Source organism: Rhineura floridana, chromosome 1 (genome assembly GCF_030035675.1).
Source record: "Rhineura floridana isolate rRhiFlo1 chromosome 1, rRhiFlo1.hap2, whole genome shotgun sequence".
Lineage (NCBI taxonomy): Eukaryota > Metazoa > Chordata > Lepidosauria > Squamata > Rhineuridae > Rhineura > Rhineura floridana.
In genome coordinates this window covers 170,978,000-170,996,353 of record NC_084480.1, presented here as the reverse complement: position 1 = coordinate 170,996,353, position 18,354 = coordinate 170,978,000, and the positions used below count along the sequence as shown (strand labels likewise).

Below are 18,354 nucleotides of genomic sequence, written 5' to 3'. Positions count from 1 at the left end.
CAATCCAAGTAGAAAGAAATAGTAAGAGACCATGGATAGAAAGGACACTCCAGTGGTGGTGACCTGCAAGGTGTGTGCACTATTGGTCTTCTTGCCTGAGAACAACATGGTGTATACATGCAGCAAGTGCAAGCTGGTGGTGCTGTTGGAGGAAAAACTGAGAGATTTAGAGCCATGCTCAGGAGTAAAAGAGAAGACGAAGACTTCTTAAACAGAATGCTGAAACAACAACAGCAAAGAGAAGTACAGGAGGTGGAAAAACAACAGCAAGTTGAAGCAGAAGAGGAGAGTGTTGAGGAGAGAAATAACAAAGTGGAGGAAGCTCTGTGAAAAAGGATGACAGGAGCAGAAAATCTAGAAGACACCCTGAACCAGTGGAACTATGGAGTCACTTTCAGGTACTTGAGAAAGAGACTGGAGAACAGCCTGCAGAGGAGGAATTGCAGGAGACCCTGTGGGACAGCAAGACAGGCTGAAGCTCAGTCAAGCAGAGGCAGTGAAACCACACCCCACAACAACATGAAGAGTAGTAATAGTGGGAGACTCCCTACTTCATGGGATAGAAACCCAAGTATGCCAAGACCACCCATAGATTCACCAGGTATGCTGTCTCCCTGGAGGATGGATCAGAGATGTGACTGAAGGGTTGCCAATACTCAAAGCCCACCGACATGTATCCCTTTCTTCTCATCCATGAGAGAACGAATGCTAGTGCCAAGCGGAGCTATGAAGAAATCACATCAGACTTTGAAGTTCTGGAAAGGAAACTCAAGGACTTTGAAGCCCAGATAGTTTTCTCATCTGTCCTTCTGGTACTGTGAATGCTGCTCTTCTCCTGGTTGATCGGATTTATGGAGCCAAAGAAGGAAGAGGGTAAATATGATTTCATAGGTATGACTGATACTTAGTTGAATGATTCCCGTGACTTGAATACAGCAAATGAAGGTTATGTTTAAAACAGAACACAAGGAATATAAAGAAAGGTAGGATCGCACTATATATGAAAAACATATCCCTGCACAGATGTATAGGAGGATGAGCTTTGTAGCTCCACCATCTGGATTAAAATTAATGGGGAAGGAATGAAAGGAACATGGTGGCTGGAGTCTACAATTGACTACCCAATCAAAAAGACAAGGAACCGTCCCCCCAATCAAAGAGAAGAAGAGAATGAAAATTTGAGAGGCAAATTGCCAATGTCTCAAGGAGGCAAGGAGGCTATCCTTGACTTGATCCTAACCAACAGCAATAACTTAGTGGATAAAGTGGCAGTTATGGGAACTCCGGGGGAAAGTGACCACGCTATACTAGAGTTCTTGATTTTAAAGGAAGCAAAAGCTGAGAATAGCCATAAGTGCACCTTTGACTTCAGGAAAGTTGGTTTTAATAAATTCAGAACAATGGTACATAAGGTTCCATGGCAAAGAACCCTAAAGAGAAAAGGAATCCAAGATGGGTGGGAGCTTTTTAAAAAGGAAATTCTATAGGCACAATTGCAAACAATTTCAACAAGGAAAAAAAGGTGGCTTCTTCTGCTGTCTTCCAATGTGGCTTTACAAAAAAGCTTAGAGATTACCTGAAAACAAAAAGGACATATAAAAGAAATGGAAGAAAGGCCAGGCCACAAAGGAAGAATACAAACAAGTAGCACAGAATTGCAGGGATGGTGTCACAAAGGCTAAAGCTAAGAATGAGTTGAGATTAGCAAAGGATGCTAAAAGGAACAAAAAACTTTTTTCAGGTACATCCAAAGTTAAAAGACAGAGAAAAGAAATGGTGGCACAGGTACTCAATGAGGATGGCAATAGGATAATAGATGACAAAGAAAAGGCAGAAGTGCTCAATTCCTACTTTGGCTCAGTCTTCTTTTCTCCCAAAAGAGGGTCTATGTCTCTCCTGGCAAATGCAAAGCACAAGTTGAAGGGGCAGGATTGGAGCTTGAGATTGATAGACAAATGGTCAAGGAATACCTAATTGCTTTGAACGAGTTCAAATCCCCAGGGCCCGATGAACTGCATCCTAGAGTATTGAGCTCTCGGAACCTCTGTCTATTATCTTTGTGAAATCGTGGAGGATGCGTGAAGTGCCAAATGATTGGAGAAAGCTAATGTCCCTACCTTCAAAAAGGGCAACAAGGAGGAGCCTGGGAACTACAGACCACTCAGCCTGACATCAATCCCTGGGAAAGTTCTGGAGCAGATTATAAAGCAGTCAGCCTGTAAGCACCTTGAAAACAATGCAGTGATTACTAGAAACTCACATGAATTGTCAAGAACAAATCCTGTCAAACCAATATTATCTCATTTTTTGATCAGGTAACCTCCCTGGTAGACTGTAGGAATGCTGTGGACATAATATCTTGACTTCAGCAAAGCTTTGACAAAGTGTTCCATGATATTCAGAGTAGCAAGCTAGCTAAATGTGGGCTGGATGGAACAACTATCAGGTGGATCCACAGTTGGCTCCAGAAATGTACTCAAAGAGTGTTTATCAATGGTTCCTTATCAAACTTGGGGGAGATAAGGAGTGGGATACCACAGGGCTTGCTCCAGGGCCCAGTGTTCTTCTTTTATTAATGACGTGGATGAGGAGGTACAGGTAATGCTTATCAAATTTGCAGATGATACAAAATTGGGAGGGACAGCTAATATTCTGCAGGACAGAAACAAAATTCAAAGTGATCTTGATAGGCTGGAGCATTGGGCTGAAAACAAATTTCATTTTGTTAACAGGGATAGGTGCAAAGTTCTACACCTAAGAAAAAGAAACCAAATGCAGTTATAAGATGAGGGATGCTAGGTACAGCAATACTACACGTGAGAACCATCTTGGAACTGTTGTTGATCACAAGCTGCAAATGAGCCAACAGTGCGATGTTGCTGCAAAAAAGGCAAATACTATTCAGGCTGCATTAACAAAAGTATAGTTTCCAGATCGCGTGATATACTAGTTCCCCTCTATTTGGCACTAGTTAGGCCTCATCTTGAGTACTGCACCCAGTTCTGGACACCACACTTTAAGAAGGATGCAGACAAACTGGAACAGGTTCACAGGAGGGCAACAAGGATCATCAGGGGAGTCAAAACAAAGCCCTATGAGAAGACACTGAACGAACTGGACATGTATAGCCTTGAGAAGAGAAGACTGTTCAAGTACATGAAAGGTTGTCACACATAGGAGGATTAAGACTGTGGCCAGTTGGACAGAGCACAATGTTAGACTTATTGTGAGGTTCCATTCTAGTCAGCAGGCAGCAAAGGATTAATTCCTCCTCCAGAAGAAGGCAGGAACAGCAAACTTGATGTCCCTTCCAAACAAGGTAACCCCTCCCAGTTTGAGGGCTTACTTGAGGGCTAGGTTACTGGATGACTTTGGGCCAGGCACAGTCATTCAACCTAACCTACGGTTGAAGCAAGGATAAAAATGATCAATTTGAAGGAAAGCCAAGATAAAAATGTACTATTATCAAGCAGAAGGTAAAAGCAGAGTTCAAACATAATTGTAGGGAGGGGGGAAGCTTCAGAACTACCATCCTAGAAGGGCAACCAAAATTACAACAGCAGCAAACAAACAGAAAAGTCAAAACAGAAAGGGCAGTACATACTGGAATCCTAAGAAGTCCATAGCTAATGATGATTCTGGGAAAGATGGTGAAACATAGCCTTCTGTGAACACCACACCCTCATAACTTTGAAATCCCAGCTAGGAAACTTACAGATGGTCAGAGAATTTACAAGAGAAGCCTATCTCAGAAACTGGTTGATGAAAGAATGGTACAATAGGGAGGGAGGGCCAGCCAAACATACCCAAGATAGTTGCCTTCATAGTGTGCTTTGTTCAGCTCTGACTGCAGGAAAGGCTGAATGAAGGCTGAGGTGGAGGAGATGTCCTTACATTTGGGCTACTTATGGAAATCTCTCCACATCATATGGTAGAATTCTTGGGGGTGAGTAAACACTGGGTGGCCAGATTTGTCTTGAACACCTCTACTGAAAAGCTTTTATTTGCTGTTGTGGCTGCTCAAGTCTCTTGGCATGCAGTTGTAGCCAGGCTGGATCCAGATGAAACACTGGCCCATGGAACAGCAAGACCATTTGACTGGGAATAGTCACGATTCCACTATTGTCAGTTTCACCAAGTCCAAGTCTGACCAGGAGGAAGCAATAAAAATGTTCTTTTACCTCCACCCACAGGGTTCTTGCCATATCGTGTGCAGTACTGTTACTAAGAAGAGAGAAAGTATATAGCAAGCCACAAGTCCACCTCAGACACAGGTATCTAATCTCTACTTCCTTCCCTGGAACTGCTAGAAGAAATTAGCTTTCTTAACGCTGTTGCTGGTTGCAAATAGGTCACCACAAACACACTTCACTTGTGGGAGAGAATCTAAAAAAATGTCCTGGTGAAGAGTGTCCTCTCCTTATTGATGGTCTGACCATCCAGCCAGTCTGCCTGGATGTTCTGGGCGCCTTCTGCACTGAACACTAAAGTCAGGATCATTCAGACCATGGTATTCCTGATGTCTATGCATGGACGTGAAAGTTGGGACAATGAAAAAAGTAGATAAAAGAGAAAAATCAACTCATTTGAAATGTGGTGTTGGAGGAGAGCTTTGTGCATACCATGGACTGCAAAAAAGACAAATAATTGGGTGTTAGAACAAATTAAACCAGAACTATCACTAGAAACGAAAATGACGAAAGTGGAGTTATCATACTTTGGACACATAATGAGAAGACACGATTCACTAGAAAAGATAATAATGCTTGGAAAAACAGAAGGGAGTAGAAAAAGAGGAAGGCCAAACAAGAGATGGATTGATTCCATAAAAGAAGCCACAGACCTGAACTTGCAAGATCTAAACAGGATGATTTATAACAGATGCTATTGGAGGTCACTGATTCATAAGGTCGCCATAAGTTGTAATTGACTTGAAGGCACCTAACAGCAACAACATGCTCTTCTTGTTGTGTATGTTCCATGTTAAGTATCTAGGGGGCTTCTGCTGCCTCTGTGTACATGCGTTTAAAACAAAGGAAGCAAGCACATCAGCTGTTAATAACTACAGCTGCAGTACTGCAGTAACACAGATGTAACAGTGGTGATTAAGGTGAGATGGACTCATAATACATTTACAACAGCATTATCAGGAAACGGAAGTGCAAATGACCTAGCTGGCATGTTGTAGGCCCAGAGGCCTTGTTAGAAGGATTAAGTCTAAGCAGAGGCATCAAGAAGAAGAGTTAGCGGAACATGTGAGGTGGCCAAGTAACATACGGATGTTATATGGATGTTATGGGCACCTTCTGCACTTAGTGTGTTTTCTTTAATAATATGTTTCTAACCCTTAAAAAAAAGGGGGGGAAAGATGTTCTTAAAGCTTTTTTAATGTTTTCAACATTGTTTTGTTTTAATGTATTTTAAGGTCTTTTTATGATGTTTTAAAGTGTTTTTAGCGTTTCTGTTTGCTGCCCTGGGCTCCTGCTGGGAGGAAGGGCAGGATATAAATCAAATAATAAACAAATAAAATAAATAAATAAATAACAAGTTCATAAAGATTAAATGTTAAAAATGAGATCCCAGAGACAGTATAGGAACCCTTCTGATAATACTGTGAAGTCTGGTTCACACATCCTGAATGCCTCAAGAGTATTTTGCACTTCATGATACCCCACGTAAAAATAAAGTCCTTGCATTACATTATTGGGGGGAGATCAGACATACCACTTAGTTTGGCACACCCACAGAAAGCCATGCTCCAAATTTTTTGCTGAGATCATGTCTCTACTATAAGAATATTGTGTACCTAAATTGGAGGTAGAGCCAGTGTGGTGTAGTGGTTAAGTTGTTGGACTATGATCTGGGAGACCAGGGTTCGAATCCCCACACAGCCATGAAGCTCACTGGGTGATCTTGGGCCAGTCACTGCCTCTCAGCCTCAGAGGAAGGCAATGGGAAACCCCCTCTGAATACCACTTACCATGAAAACCCTATTCATAGGGTCGCCCATAAGTCGGAATCGACTTAAAGGCAATCCATCCATCCATCCAAATTGGAGGTTGCAGAGAGATTTCATTTTCACAAGTGTATTTAGCAGGAATGGGTAAGGTAAAGCTTATGGACCTGCATTCCAAAGGCTGGCAGAGTACTGCAATTTAGGGGACAATGACTCTTGAGGGACCAACTTGGCTGGAGATGAAGCTATTCAAAAACACATTGTATCAACATCTACTCACACCTTTTTAAAAGCCATGGAAATAACTACATTGATGGAAGGTATCACCAGGGAGTCACAGGAATGTTAAGCCATGGGTAGCAGGAAACCCCACTCACAAGTTACATTATACTCCTACTCAAATAAACAGAGCAAACTCAAAAGGAAAATAGCAAAGCACGACAGCAGTGGATTGCTCTCTCTAAAATATTACTTCCTGGCAACATGTAGGTCTGCCACAAAGAATAGAATGAAAAGTGATAAAAAGAAAAGGATGGAAGAACACCTTAAAGTATATGTGGTAAAAATAGATGCAGAGCATAGTAAAAGCTTACTTACATTAAACACTGCTTGAGTACGAATGTCTTATGTAAGAGATGAACAGTTTATGTGGATAACGCCCAAAGTAGAGAGGAAAATGTCGAGGTGGAACTCAACAGCACTGCTGTGAGTTTATCAATAAAATTCAGCAATACGCAGTTGAATAAAATGTTGAAAACATACAAGAGAAAAGATGATTCCCATTGGGAGCATGTACAGAATGCACAAGGGGGCAGTACTGCATGATGGCCAGAGTTATAAACTAGATCTGTATATTGTATCCACAAAAAGGACCAACACTGTTTGATTGAAGGTGGTTAAAAGAATATTCATTTGGACTAGAAATCTATGAAGGCTCTTCAAGTACACCAAAAGACAAGCTCACAAGAACAGGTGACAAACCTGTTGAATTCCAGTCCCATTTTTGAACACTGTACTGGACAGCTGAGGAATATTAAGACCAGCATAAATTTGATTGAAAGAACAAAGCCTAAATTCTTGAATGCCCAACAGGTTCAACTTGCTATCAGAGAAGCAGTGGCTAAGAAACTTGGCAGATAAGAAGGAATGGGCATAGTAACTAAAGTTGCTTGGAGTGAGTGAGCAAACCTATTGTTCCTGTTATGGATTGGTAAGGTTTTGTTGTGACCATACTGACCATTAACTCAGTGCTGAGAACAGACCTTGCCTCGAATTCAGGATATTTTCTTATTGTCAGCCAGAAGAAAAAAACTTAGCAAACAGGATCTGGCACAGGATTATCTCCAAATGGGAGCAAAGAAAGAGCATAGAAAATTTCTTGCTATCAACATTTAAAAAGGATTGTTCCAGTACAATCAATTGGTATTTGCAGCTGAGAGCCATGGATCAGGTACTACAAAGTACATACTGTGGTAAGTACTACCTAGATAAGAATGTTATACATGAGAATCATCTGAAAAATCTAGCACAAGTTTCCAAGTTACTGGAAAAATAAGGACTAAGGGAAAACTGATAAATGTGAGTTTATCAAATAATCAGTTGCATACTGTACTGTGGACATACTATAAATACCAAAAGCACTACAAAGGGTTGTCTGTACAAACAGTAACAGATAATGCCCCTCAATCTGTATCAATGGAATTCCAAATCTTTATGAAATAAAATGGCATAAAACATGTGACATCTGCACCATATCACCCAGTGATGAATGGCTTGGCAAAACACTGTATCCAAATCGTGAAATGAGCTTTGAGAGTTGCAGAAGAACACCCAGGCTCGTCTTGTAAACTTTCTTTTGGCATATAGGAATACTGCACATATGTCAATCAATCAAACACCTCCCAGCTTCCAATCTTAGATCTCACTTGGTTCTGTTAAAATCTGACCCTTATAAGGATGTTCTCAACATGAAACCTGATTAAGTGAAGAGCATTTCCAGTGCTTTACTTGGAAAGCTACAAATAGGTCAATCTGTTCTTGTTCAAACAAAGGAAATAAAAATAGATTCCAGGCATGAGTGAAGCTTCAAAACCATATTCTTATGAAGTCACTATCACGTCTGATGTAACCTGGCATTACCACATTGAGCATAGACAAGAATTCTCTTCCTCACAATTTTTCAATACTACCCACACCAGATTTGGTAGATGAACTACTAGACACTATGGAAACAGCATGTTTTTGGGTACATCTCACAAATGAACAGGAGCCAGAACTGGCTCTAACATGTCTCCAACACCATCATCTGAAATACAACTGCTGAATCTACTCCAGAACCAAAAGACATTATCCTGTTCATGCGATGCAACCACCAGACAGACTAAACCTGTAACTGACCTAAGAGGTCAATTAACAAATGTGATCTAACACATTAGTTTCTTAGTTATAATTATTAAAAGTTACTATGTTAAATGGTCTGTTGGGAAGTTCTTAATTAAAAGCAGGGAGGACTACTGTGGAGGTTTCTGCTGTCTCTGCTGTTTAGAACAAAGCAACCAGGCAAGCAAGCACCATGTCTTTCTAATAAAGAAGCAGTGTACTGTGTCCAACAGTCATTAATGACATAACACAGCCCTAATGTGAGCCTTAGAAGTATTATTATCCATATGGATCAGGACATGTTCATGAAGGAATCTAAGAACATCTGTTGAACAAGAACAAGCCTGGCAGATCTCAGCCACAGTCAACTGATTACACAGCTTATCAATGGCCTTTGTCACACTCCTATCACAGTGGATCCCTACTGCTTCAATAGTGACCTATATGTGAAGTGTTATCTTTTTCAGGAGCAATCCTCTGGCTAGATGTTTGGGTTTGATCCACCAGTGGGGAGTAGTCCTGACAACTTGGGGAATTCCAATCTAAAAACCAACTATCTGAAAGTAATATGGCATCGACAAGGCAGTAAGAGCCACCGAGGAGGCCTTGAACGGAACCTTATCCGGGAGAGTAGTATCTCTTCCCACAGATGGACTAAATGTACACTTGGCAGGATCTTGTCTCTCTTGTGTAGGAACAAGAAGATTCTCTTTACATCTGTGTTCAGTATAATAAAGGTGTAGGAGTCTCTGTACTGGCTAAAGGACACTCTTTGTTCCATTAGGGAGAGTATAATCACTATGTCTTTTTTGCCCTGTTTACTGAAGGTGATCCATTCAGAAGGCTGTGGATATGGAGCCCTCTTGGCCTAAGATGTGATACTAAGGTCATTATATCCAGGAATTGACAAGAGTCAATGTACTCAATGAACCACTCAATGTAGACAGGATTATAAATTCCAAAATAAAATAAAAATATATGTCTGATATGAACAAACCTCAGAAAGCAAAGATGAGCCAAAATATCAGGGTGTAAAGATACAGTTGGTTCAGATCAATACCATTATATTCCTTGGATGCCATGCTATCTGGAATTTTCACAACTTTTTATAAAATAATTCAGAAATGTATGATCCAAAATTGCTTTTCAGCTCTCATTCTTTCTAGGAGCTACAAAAAATCAATAAAAATACCAGAGGATCTTTCTGGCAGCAGAATTGCTTTTATGGTATCCACAAAGAGCAGATGGTTCACAGAAGTCAGATAATGCCAATGTTTGTCCAAGTTCAAGGAGATAGAAGAATGGAAGAAGTGGCCCCCAGGAGAAAGGACAGTTTGTAGGAGTAGACATTGTTACGTTTCCAGTACTTCCTCTCTTATACACAGTGTTAAGGTCCAAGACAAGCTGGACCCACTACAGGCGACTGCCCACCAAACAATTATTTGAGTCAGACTGAGGGAGATTTCCTTAGCTATTTGCCTCCTGTGATCTATTTGGATGATGTGGGCTTCCTATAGCAAGTGCCTGACAGCACAGGTCAGATATGACTATCTTGATACTCCTGTGAAGTATCCTGTGAAGATAATTTCTTTTTTTCATTTGATTGCCTTCTTTTGGGTGATGATAGCAGGGGTATTTTTTCTCCTTAGTTGCCACCAGTAGCAAGGTAAGTGACCCACCAAGCAGGTGTCCCCAAATGTTGACATAGCATAGTGGAGAGAGACATAATGGACTCTCCTAGTATTTTAGCTACAGGTTTCTGTGAACCATTATTCCCAAGGCTATGCCTGGCCCTGGCCAAAAACTGGAGGAAGCTCATGGAAGAATCTGTCTTGAACCTGGCTATCCTTGTTAATTTCTTCAGCCCTGCCTCTAGTTGTTTTGTTCCTGTGGTGGGCACAGATCCTCTTGCCAGTATTAAACTGACAGACTATTCTGATGAATAAGGAAGAAGATTTGTAAACCCTTATACAAGATACAGTGATTTTTATCCTGATGGGCTACCCAGATTCCCTGCACTTCATGGGCATCACAGACTTATAAATGATTGCTGCATCCACTGAGAGGATATTTAGGCTGCTAGAGGGAGTCTACAGAATATTTTGGTTATAATATTAGTCGCTATGGGCCTAGCTGGGCCATCCATTCATTCTTCAGAATGTCATGGAAAAAACATGGAAAAGGTACAGTGGAACTGGACCAGTTGCCTATGGAACTGGACCAGCAGCACTAAGACTTTATTCCTGAAAGGTCATTCTGTTGCACCCATAATTGCATTACTCAGTATAACTGGCAAGAGGTCTAGTTTAAAAAGTCTGAGAGGGGGTGGGGGGAGAACATCCCCAGACAGCTCTCCTCCCTCCCTCCCAGATTCTGAGTGGGAATCAGGTCCTCAGCTTCCTTCTCCTTCCACTGACCACATCATCTTAGGAGGGAACAAATCAGTTGGGGCTGAATTGCCAAGGGCCATAGCTTTGCTGGAAATATAAGCATACCTGGAGACTGATTCCCAAGAGTGTTTTTCAAAGGAAGAGGATAAACCCATGAAAGGTCTCAGTAAATATCCTTGCACTGGCATATGTACTGCATTGAATATGCCCACATTTCATTGGATGGCAGGATTAGACACCCACCCACCTTCCCTTCTATTCTGAAGAGGTGCAAAGAACTTCTTTCTGTGAAGCATGGTAGTGGCTGATGTAGGTATCTTTTTTCATTGATGGGGGCTGCTGGGGGTTACTGATGGGGTATTCCTGGACCATTTTGTGGTCCTGACTCTTTTAGATGTGGCAGCCATTTTGTGTTATGTGTTTTGTGTGATGCCACATTCCCATAGCAGCCATTTTGTGACTGGTGTCTATGTCACTTTCTCAACATTCCAAATGGACACACTGGTCCAAAAAGGGTATCCCTGGTCTCAGTAATCTTTCTCTCCCTACATTTCATACCTTGCTCCACTATTTCCTATTGGAGAGACATCACGTCCCATTCTTTTATTAATCCACACGCTAATGACCAAGGGGTGGAGGGAGAGAGATGGTATGGAAAGGCTGAGAAATTCTCTGCATCTAGGTTAAGTACAGGACCAGCAGCTCCCATGCATAGGCTTTCTTCTCCACTGAGAAGTCCTTTAGGATGCCATCTGGTCACACGGCCATCATTTCCCTAGGCTGAGGTCCAAACAAATACAGAGAAGTGTTGGCTGTTTTCTCCTCCCCCAGGGAGTCAGTGAGAAGTAGAGCAGTGACACTGGCATTTTATTGTCCGACAGGTTTGGGAACATTGCTAGTGCCAATATTTCTCATCTAAAGAGCTTAGGAAGGGACAGAAAGTAAAAGCTGTCTTGGTTCCTGGAGCTAAGGAGCAGCAAATAACCCCCATTCTCTTGCCAAAGGTAGAGCCTGATAATGATACGAGCTTATTCTTGTGAGAGAGGACATAATTTGCTTGCCTTTCCTTCCTTTAGACTAGAGTCTAGAGGAAGTGTTAACCCTTTGCCGCCTGCTAGCTGACTGAGAGCACGCTGAAAGCTGAAGTGGTGGGCTGCTATCCCTTTACAAAGACATTGCACCAATAAAAGTGGAGCGCTCTTCTCAGCCAGAACTGCCAACTTTCAACTACTCAGACTATAACATTTTTAGAAATAGGTCAAAGCTTCTAGCCCTTCACTTTGCACATCGGTTTTGCATGTCTATAATACTTTACATATTGCTAGAGGCCTTGGGTTGCACTCAATGTAATGCTAAACATGTTATTCCATCAGCGCACATCCCCTACATCCGTTCTATTTCCCCAACCCTTCAGAGCAGATTTGGGGCTGGCACAGGGCCCAAGTGGAGGAAGGAAGGGGGGAAGTCCTGTTGCACTAGTGCTAACCCTTGCAGTTGTTTGTTGTTATGTGTCTCCAAGTCAACCACGACTTATGGTGACCCTATGAATCAGTGACCTCCAAGAGCATCTGTTGCAGTAGTGCAACTTTTTAGCTGAATACTTCCCATTAAGACTGTCACCCAGCTTGATCTACCAAATAATGAACATGACGGTCCAGACAACACAGACACTAATTCGCTATCAGCATACAAATTCAGAGAGCTTTTCTGGGAATATTTCTTCATTGTTGAAAAACAGCTCTAATTCCATCCGATTAAATGCAATCTATCACTGCCATTCTAATACATCTCCTTATGGGAGGAACTATTGGAGCACAGTGGTAGAGCACATGCTTCGCATGCAAAATATTGCAGGTTCAATCACTGGCATCTCCAGAAAGGCTGGGGAAAAACTCCTACTTGAAACTTTTAAAAGAGTAGACAGCACTGAGCTAGGTGAACCAGTTGCTTGATTCTGTGTAAGACATTTTCCTATATTCTAGGGCTGTGGTTGCACGGTTTTTAGTTTTGGCTATAGTTAGGAAAATAAGTTACTTTTAATCAAGTATTTCTTATCACATGACCGACTACTATAATAATGTCCTTTATACAAGTCCAAGTTCACACGGCAGTAAGAAAACAGCACGTGTAGTACTCTCGTCTTCTTTACCCTTGGATGTGCTTCCAGAGGAGTAAATAAGATGAGTTAACATTCACCAAGCATCTAGTAATACAACATGTAATTGTCAGAAGCAATGGTTGGGTATGCAATTTGTTAGATGAATTAAATCTACAGAAGGTATAATATCACTGGTAACTGCTTCAATATCTAATATTATTCATATTAAAAAAAAGTTTCCCAGATACTTCAGTTACTATAATAATTGAGAATAAGTACTTGGTCTTGTACACACGCCTGGTACATGCTAAATATCAACAGCAATACAACTATAGTCAAGAAATAGTTGTGGAAATGAGATCCAATAGAGATTGACAATAAAATATTAAGGAAGCTTTTACCATGAAACAGGGCTTGGGGTGGCATTATATCCGGAATAAGGTCTGCTTCTGAGAGCAGGCTGGGTGTGGCTGAGTGGGAAGCCGGTGTTCCAGGAGCAGAAAAATCCGGAGAAGGAGACGGAGATGGGCTTGTCAAAGGAGTCCGATCAGAGGAGCTTAGGGAAGAAAAGTCAACCACTTCTCCCTTCTCAAGTATAATGTCAGAACGCCGGCTTCGACTGATGAATTTGACTGGTGTGGAGGATGTACTCCTGTCCAGGAAGCCAGCTGCCTCCTTCTGAGCTCTCCTAATGTCCTTGGCTTCCTGAGTGCGAGATCTCTTCTCCTTCAGCTCCATGGCAGATTCTACTGGATTGCGGCTCACTCTCTTTCTAAGTCCCTCCACTGTAATGATTGGCTCCAATGATGGCTTTGAACCTGCTAGAGAACAAGCAGTGTGTTTGTTCTAACACGCACAGAGAATATCACTTTAAAACGTCACTCCAAAACAAGGGCAACATCTACTTCTGCAGAAGGTCTCCAACATAAACAAATTTTTAAAAGAAAAATACAAGAAAAAAAGACACTTTCCAGATACAGGAAAACAATACAAAGCAGGTGCTTGCATACTTTAAATCCAGACTGCATATAACCCTAATGTCAGTGAGAGAAGAGACAGGCAAGAAGCAGTGAGAATGAGAATTGTCTGGGCTGCCTTCAAGTCGACCCCGACTTATGGCTACCCTATGAACAGGGTGTTCATGGTAAGCGGTATTCAGAGGGGGTTTCCCATTGCCTCCCTCTGAGGCTAGTCCTCACCAGCTGGCTAGGGCCTGCTCAGCTTGCCACAGCTGCACAAGCCAGCCCCTTCCTTGTCTGCAACTGCCAACTGGGCTCCTTGGGACTATGCAGCTTTCCCAAGGCTGCACAGGTGGCAGGGCACGTAACCCCTGAGCCACTCACTGTGGGGGTGATCTTTAGCTGGCCCTTGACACCCAGGAGACACGAGCAAGGATTTTAACTCACAGACTCCGGACTCCCACCCAGGCTCTCCTCCCCACTGTGCTATACCAGCTGTGAGAATGAGAACTATGAAGAAGTAAAAGAGGCTGGGGGAGAAAATAGTGAGTGGAGGTGCTGAAAGGCTGGCAAGGAAGTGTAAGGTGCAAGAACCTGCCCTCCCTACCCAACATCTACCCACCCCCTGCAGAAATTTCATAGCTAGTAGATATTAAAAAATGGAGGATACTTGCATTATGGCATATTCCTCACACATTTCTACATTTGAAATAAATAGTTTTTATCTTGATTGAAATCCATAGTACAGAAGAGCACAACCAAATCTCAGTCTCTCCCTCATCTCCCACAAAAATCCCCACACCATATCTTTGAAGAGTCTGAAGCCTTGAAAACCATATCTTTGAAGACAAGCTTTATCTTGTATTGTCAAATGATGTACTGTTTACAGATCATTACCTTTTGTTTTTAGGGCAGATGCAGAAAGTTTCTCTCCTTCAGGCTTCATTGTAGGGGGCCTATTGTGGACAAGTTTCCACCATCCTGGTTCTCCAAATTCCTGAGCCCCTGAGCGAAAATACAGAGGGCTCCCCACAGAAAGACAACCAGCAACAGTGCTCCACCAAGTAGAAGTCTTCTTTCTAAATAAAAGGGAAAAAAGGTATCTGAAAGAGAGCTATGATTAGTAGACTGCTAGATAGATTGCTAGTAGATTAAAGCTTCTGAAAAGGAACTAGCTTTGAAATTAAAGGGATGAGTGCAGTAGTAAGAACTGGTAGTAGGAATCAATTTCGACAATCAACTATAGCTGAAATGTACACATATTATTTCAAATTTTATTCTGGATTCTCAAAATCTCAGGACAAATTACAACCTGTCAAGAGATGAACAGGGGCTAATAGAGATTAAGGGTCACTTTCAGCAAACTGTAATCTGTCCTAAGATTTGAGAGGCCAGAATAAAATTTGAAATAAAATGGCCATTTATTTTGGTCCTTGCTGAGTGCAGAAAGCTGCCCATCATTTTGCACATAGAAAGACAAGCAATGGGAAGCCATACTATGAAAAACTATACAGAACTACCTACTGAACTATTTCTACTACACACACTGATTCTCATTTACTGTCAAGAAAAAATGAATTTATTACATTTTAACTGTATGTGGATATTTGTTCTGTTTTGTTCTTTATCTTTAGTTTTAAGACAACAATGACATTACCGGTTTCCTAGTAGGAAATTCCAGTGTTTTTCAATGAAAGCACAAATATCCTCCTTCCACCTGAAGTAACCTTGGCGGCCAGTTCCTTCCAGGGATAGATTGTACATTGCTAGCATGACAACCTAGAATACAAATAGGAATTTTTCATTTACAAATAACAGCTAAAGACTTTTCTAGGAGAAGATGATTTCCTTCTCCTAACAGGTTTTTATATATAGAATTTTTTTTTAAATTATCAATAGATTGGGGGGAAGAGTTAATCTGCTTGGATTAAGATTATCTATGATAACCAAAATGCATCTATTTCAGTTAAAGGTTCAGATACATTTTATTCTAAAAGAGGAACACAGGTGAGGCAATAAGAATACACCCATTGCTGAGACAATAAGCATATATAAGGAAATATAATAAGGAACTAAGATAGCCAACCACAAATATGTGTCATATTCTGATCTTGTCTTAAAGATAATGATTTTTGGTCACTCAAAATAAATGAAATCAAAGTTATAAAAGGTTATGAATTGCTATTCAATCCTTTAGTTATACTGTTTTACATAAACATTCAGTTTTAAACAGAATACATTGAAATCTTAAATCTATTAACAGCAGTTTGTATGATAAGCTGTAACTGGGGGGAAACCAAGAACACCCTCATCACATAAGTGGATCTTAGACTGGAATTCAAATTGATTCATGCATAGAAACAGAAGAAGCCCCTTTGGGAATACAACTTGGGGATGTAGAGGAAACAATGTCTGTTCCAGTATGCCCACAGATATAATGCCCGCATTGAGTTTCCACGTAGTCCACAATACTGCCAACAGAGTTTCCCATCTATCCACAAGAGAATTTGAGAAGTTGGACCAACACAAATTGTATTATCTACCTCGCCAACCTCCTGGTTTTTCTTGGAGGGGAGGTTATCAATGGACACATTCCATATTTCTCAGCTGTGTGTTGAGCACAGTGATTAAATGTGCAACTATTATTTTAAAATGCCGCCTTGGGCTCCTTCTTGGAGGAAGGGTGGGATAGAAATTTAGGAAATAATGATAATAATAATTTCCTTTTTGTTTTTGCATAACAGATTCAGAACACTCAAATAAAAAAATGTAAATTAGGCTGTTTGCAATGAGTTTTTAAGCCCCAAAATAGTCATGTAAGTAAGGGCATTGCGAGTAAAAATCCTTAAATTCACACTTAGAAACTCACAAGCAAACAAAAAGCCCTGCACAATATCATAATATACAGAAATGTGAAATTCAGTTATTGTGCAATTACTAAGGGTTTACTTGTTACTTACCTGCTGCCACGTTAGCCTCAGCCGTTCAAACTGTTCCTTCCCATCTTCTGAACAATCAGAGCAAGTAAACCTGAAAAAGTTATCACCCTTGAGATAGCTGATCTGTTCTCTCACCTGACCTGTAAACAAGCACACAAAATGCCAGACCTTAATTCTTTTACAACAATGGATGGTGCACATCACACCACTACATTAGTGTATTCCATGGTCAGATGATTAAGGGCAAGATCCAACATAGCACAAATGTGTGTACGCTCACAGAACAGGACTTCTTCCTTTCCTCCTCCTGCACTCTCTGTGACCCCAAAATCTGCTCTGGAAGGTTGGAGGACCCTCCACAGCAGATTTTGGGGATGTGCGGAGGGTTGGAGTAGATAGGAGAGAAAACAAAGTCCATTTATGTAGACGGATTTCCAGTGCTCTAATCCTGCAATCCAATACCCGCTTACCTAGGACTAAGCTCCAATGAACTCAGTGGAATTTTAATTCTCAGTCAATATGTATAGGATTACACTTTGTGGGCAGGCTTTCTGGATATGATGACAAACAATAACATAAAGTTACAAATTGCAAAAGCAACAACAACTTTATATTCCTACTAAAGGGTGCCCAGGGTGGCAAACAATAAGTAATAAAACAATAAAAACATATTAAAAACAATTCCAATACTGATGCAGACTGGGATAAGTTATTTACTTGTTGGAAGAGAAATGTCTTAAGTGGACACTGAAAAGACAATATTTGTCTATTTGAGGGAAGGGAATTCCAAAGGGTAGGTGCCACAACATTAAAGGTCCGCCTTCCTATGTAGTGCAGAAAGGACCTCCTAATAAGATAGTATCTGCTGGAGACCCTTCCCTGAAGAGCGTAGTGATTGACTGGGTAGACTGAGGAGAGGAAGGGGTGAGACTATCTTTCAGGTATTCTGGTCCCAAACCATATAGGGCTTTATATACAAAAACAAGCACTTGAACTTAGCACAGTAGCTAATTAACCAGTACTTTTAAAAAACTTTTTAAAAAGTATAAAAATAAGTAGCAATAATTTAAAATATAATTTGTAGAAGCAGTTCCAGATCATGCTCCACGAACTCAGAGACTTCACTGTTTCTTCAGTTATGTTACATAAGGGAGATTCTGACCCAAAAACTTTTTGAAAACTGATTTCACTCTAGTAATTTCTGAAAATACATGCTAATGTGTGTGGGGGGGTTCTCTGTGATACCAACCTGCTACTGTTTATACAATGATCAGCCGCCACTTCTGAGGAACAGCAGCTATTTGGAAAGGAAAGGCTTAACTCTGTTTGTGTATGTATGCATGCATGAATGGTGGGGAGAAGAAGCATTACTAACAGGGTTTCTTGCCTGGCACTGAAATGAGTTGCATTGTACTCACATAGCACCAGACATGAAGCATACTCAGTGGCACGGATATGAGGATCAATGAGGTTGCTTCTGCACATACACATTATATTTTCAGGCTCCCCTCTCCCAACATTTGCTGCCTTGGGGTCCTGCAGGGAGGAAGGGTGGGATATAAATCAAAGAAACATTTCCTGAGAAGCCACTCATGAGGATGAGAGAAATCTCCAGTGCAGGATCCAACATAGA

General features: G+C 41.1%; 1 protein-coding gene across 2 annotated transcripts in view; it reads right to left on the bottom strand.

Annotated features, from left to right (window-relative positions):
• The window catches only part of KAT14 (lysine acetyltransferase 14), a 52,428-nt gene that overhangs the window by 31,979 nt on the left and 2,095 nt on the right, over positions 1–18,354 (bottom strand). Inside the window, exons 2-5 of one of the 2 annotated variants that reach the window (XM_061585787.1) lie at positions 16,743–16,861; positions 15,440–15,561; positions 14,680–14,861; positions 13,225–13,644 (exon numbers count right to left, since the gene is read on the bottom strand). In XM_061585787.1, the coding sequence (XP_061441771.1) occupies positions 13,225–13,644; positions 14,680–14,861; positions 15,440–15,561; positions 16,743–16,861 (843 nt within the window). The remainder of the gene's footprint in view (positions 1–13,224; positions 13,645–14,679; positions 14,862–15,439; positions 15,562–16,742; positions 16,862–18,354) is intronic. The other variant, XM_061585798.1, reaches the window with a different exon arrangement.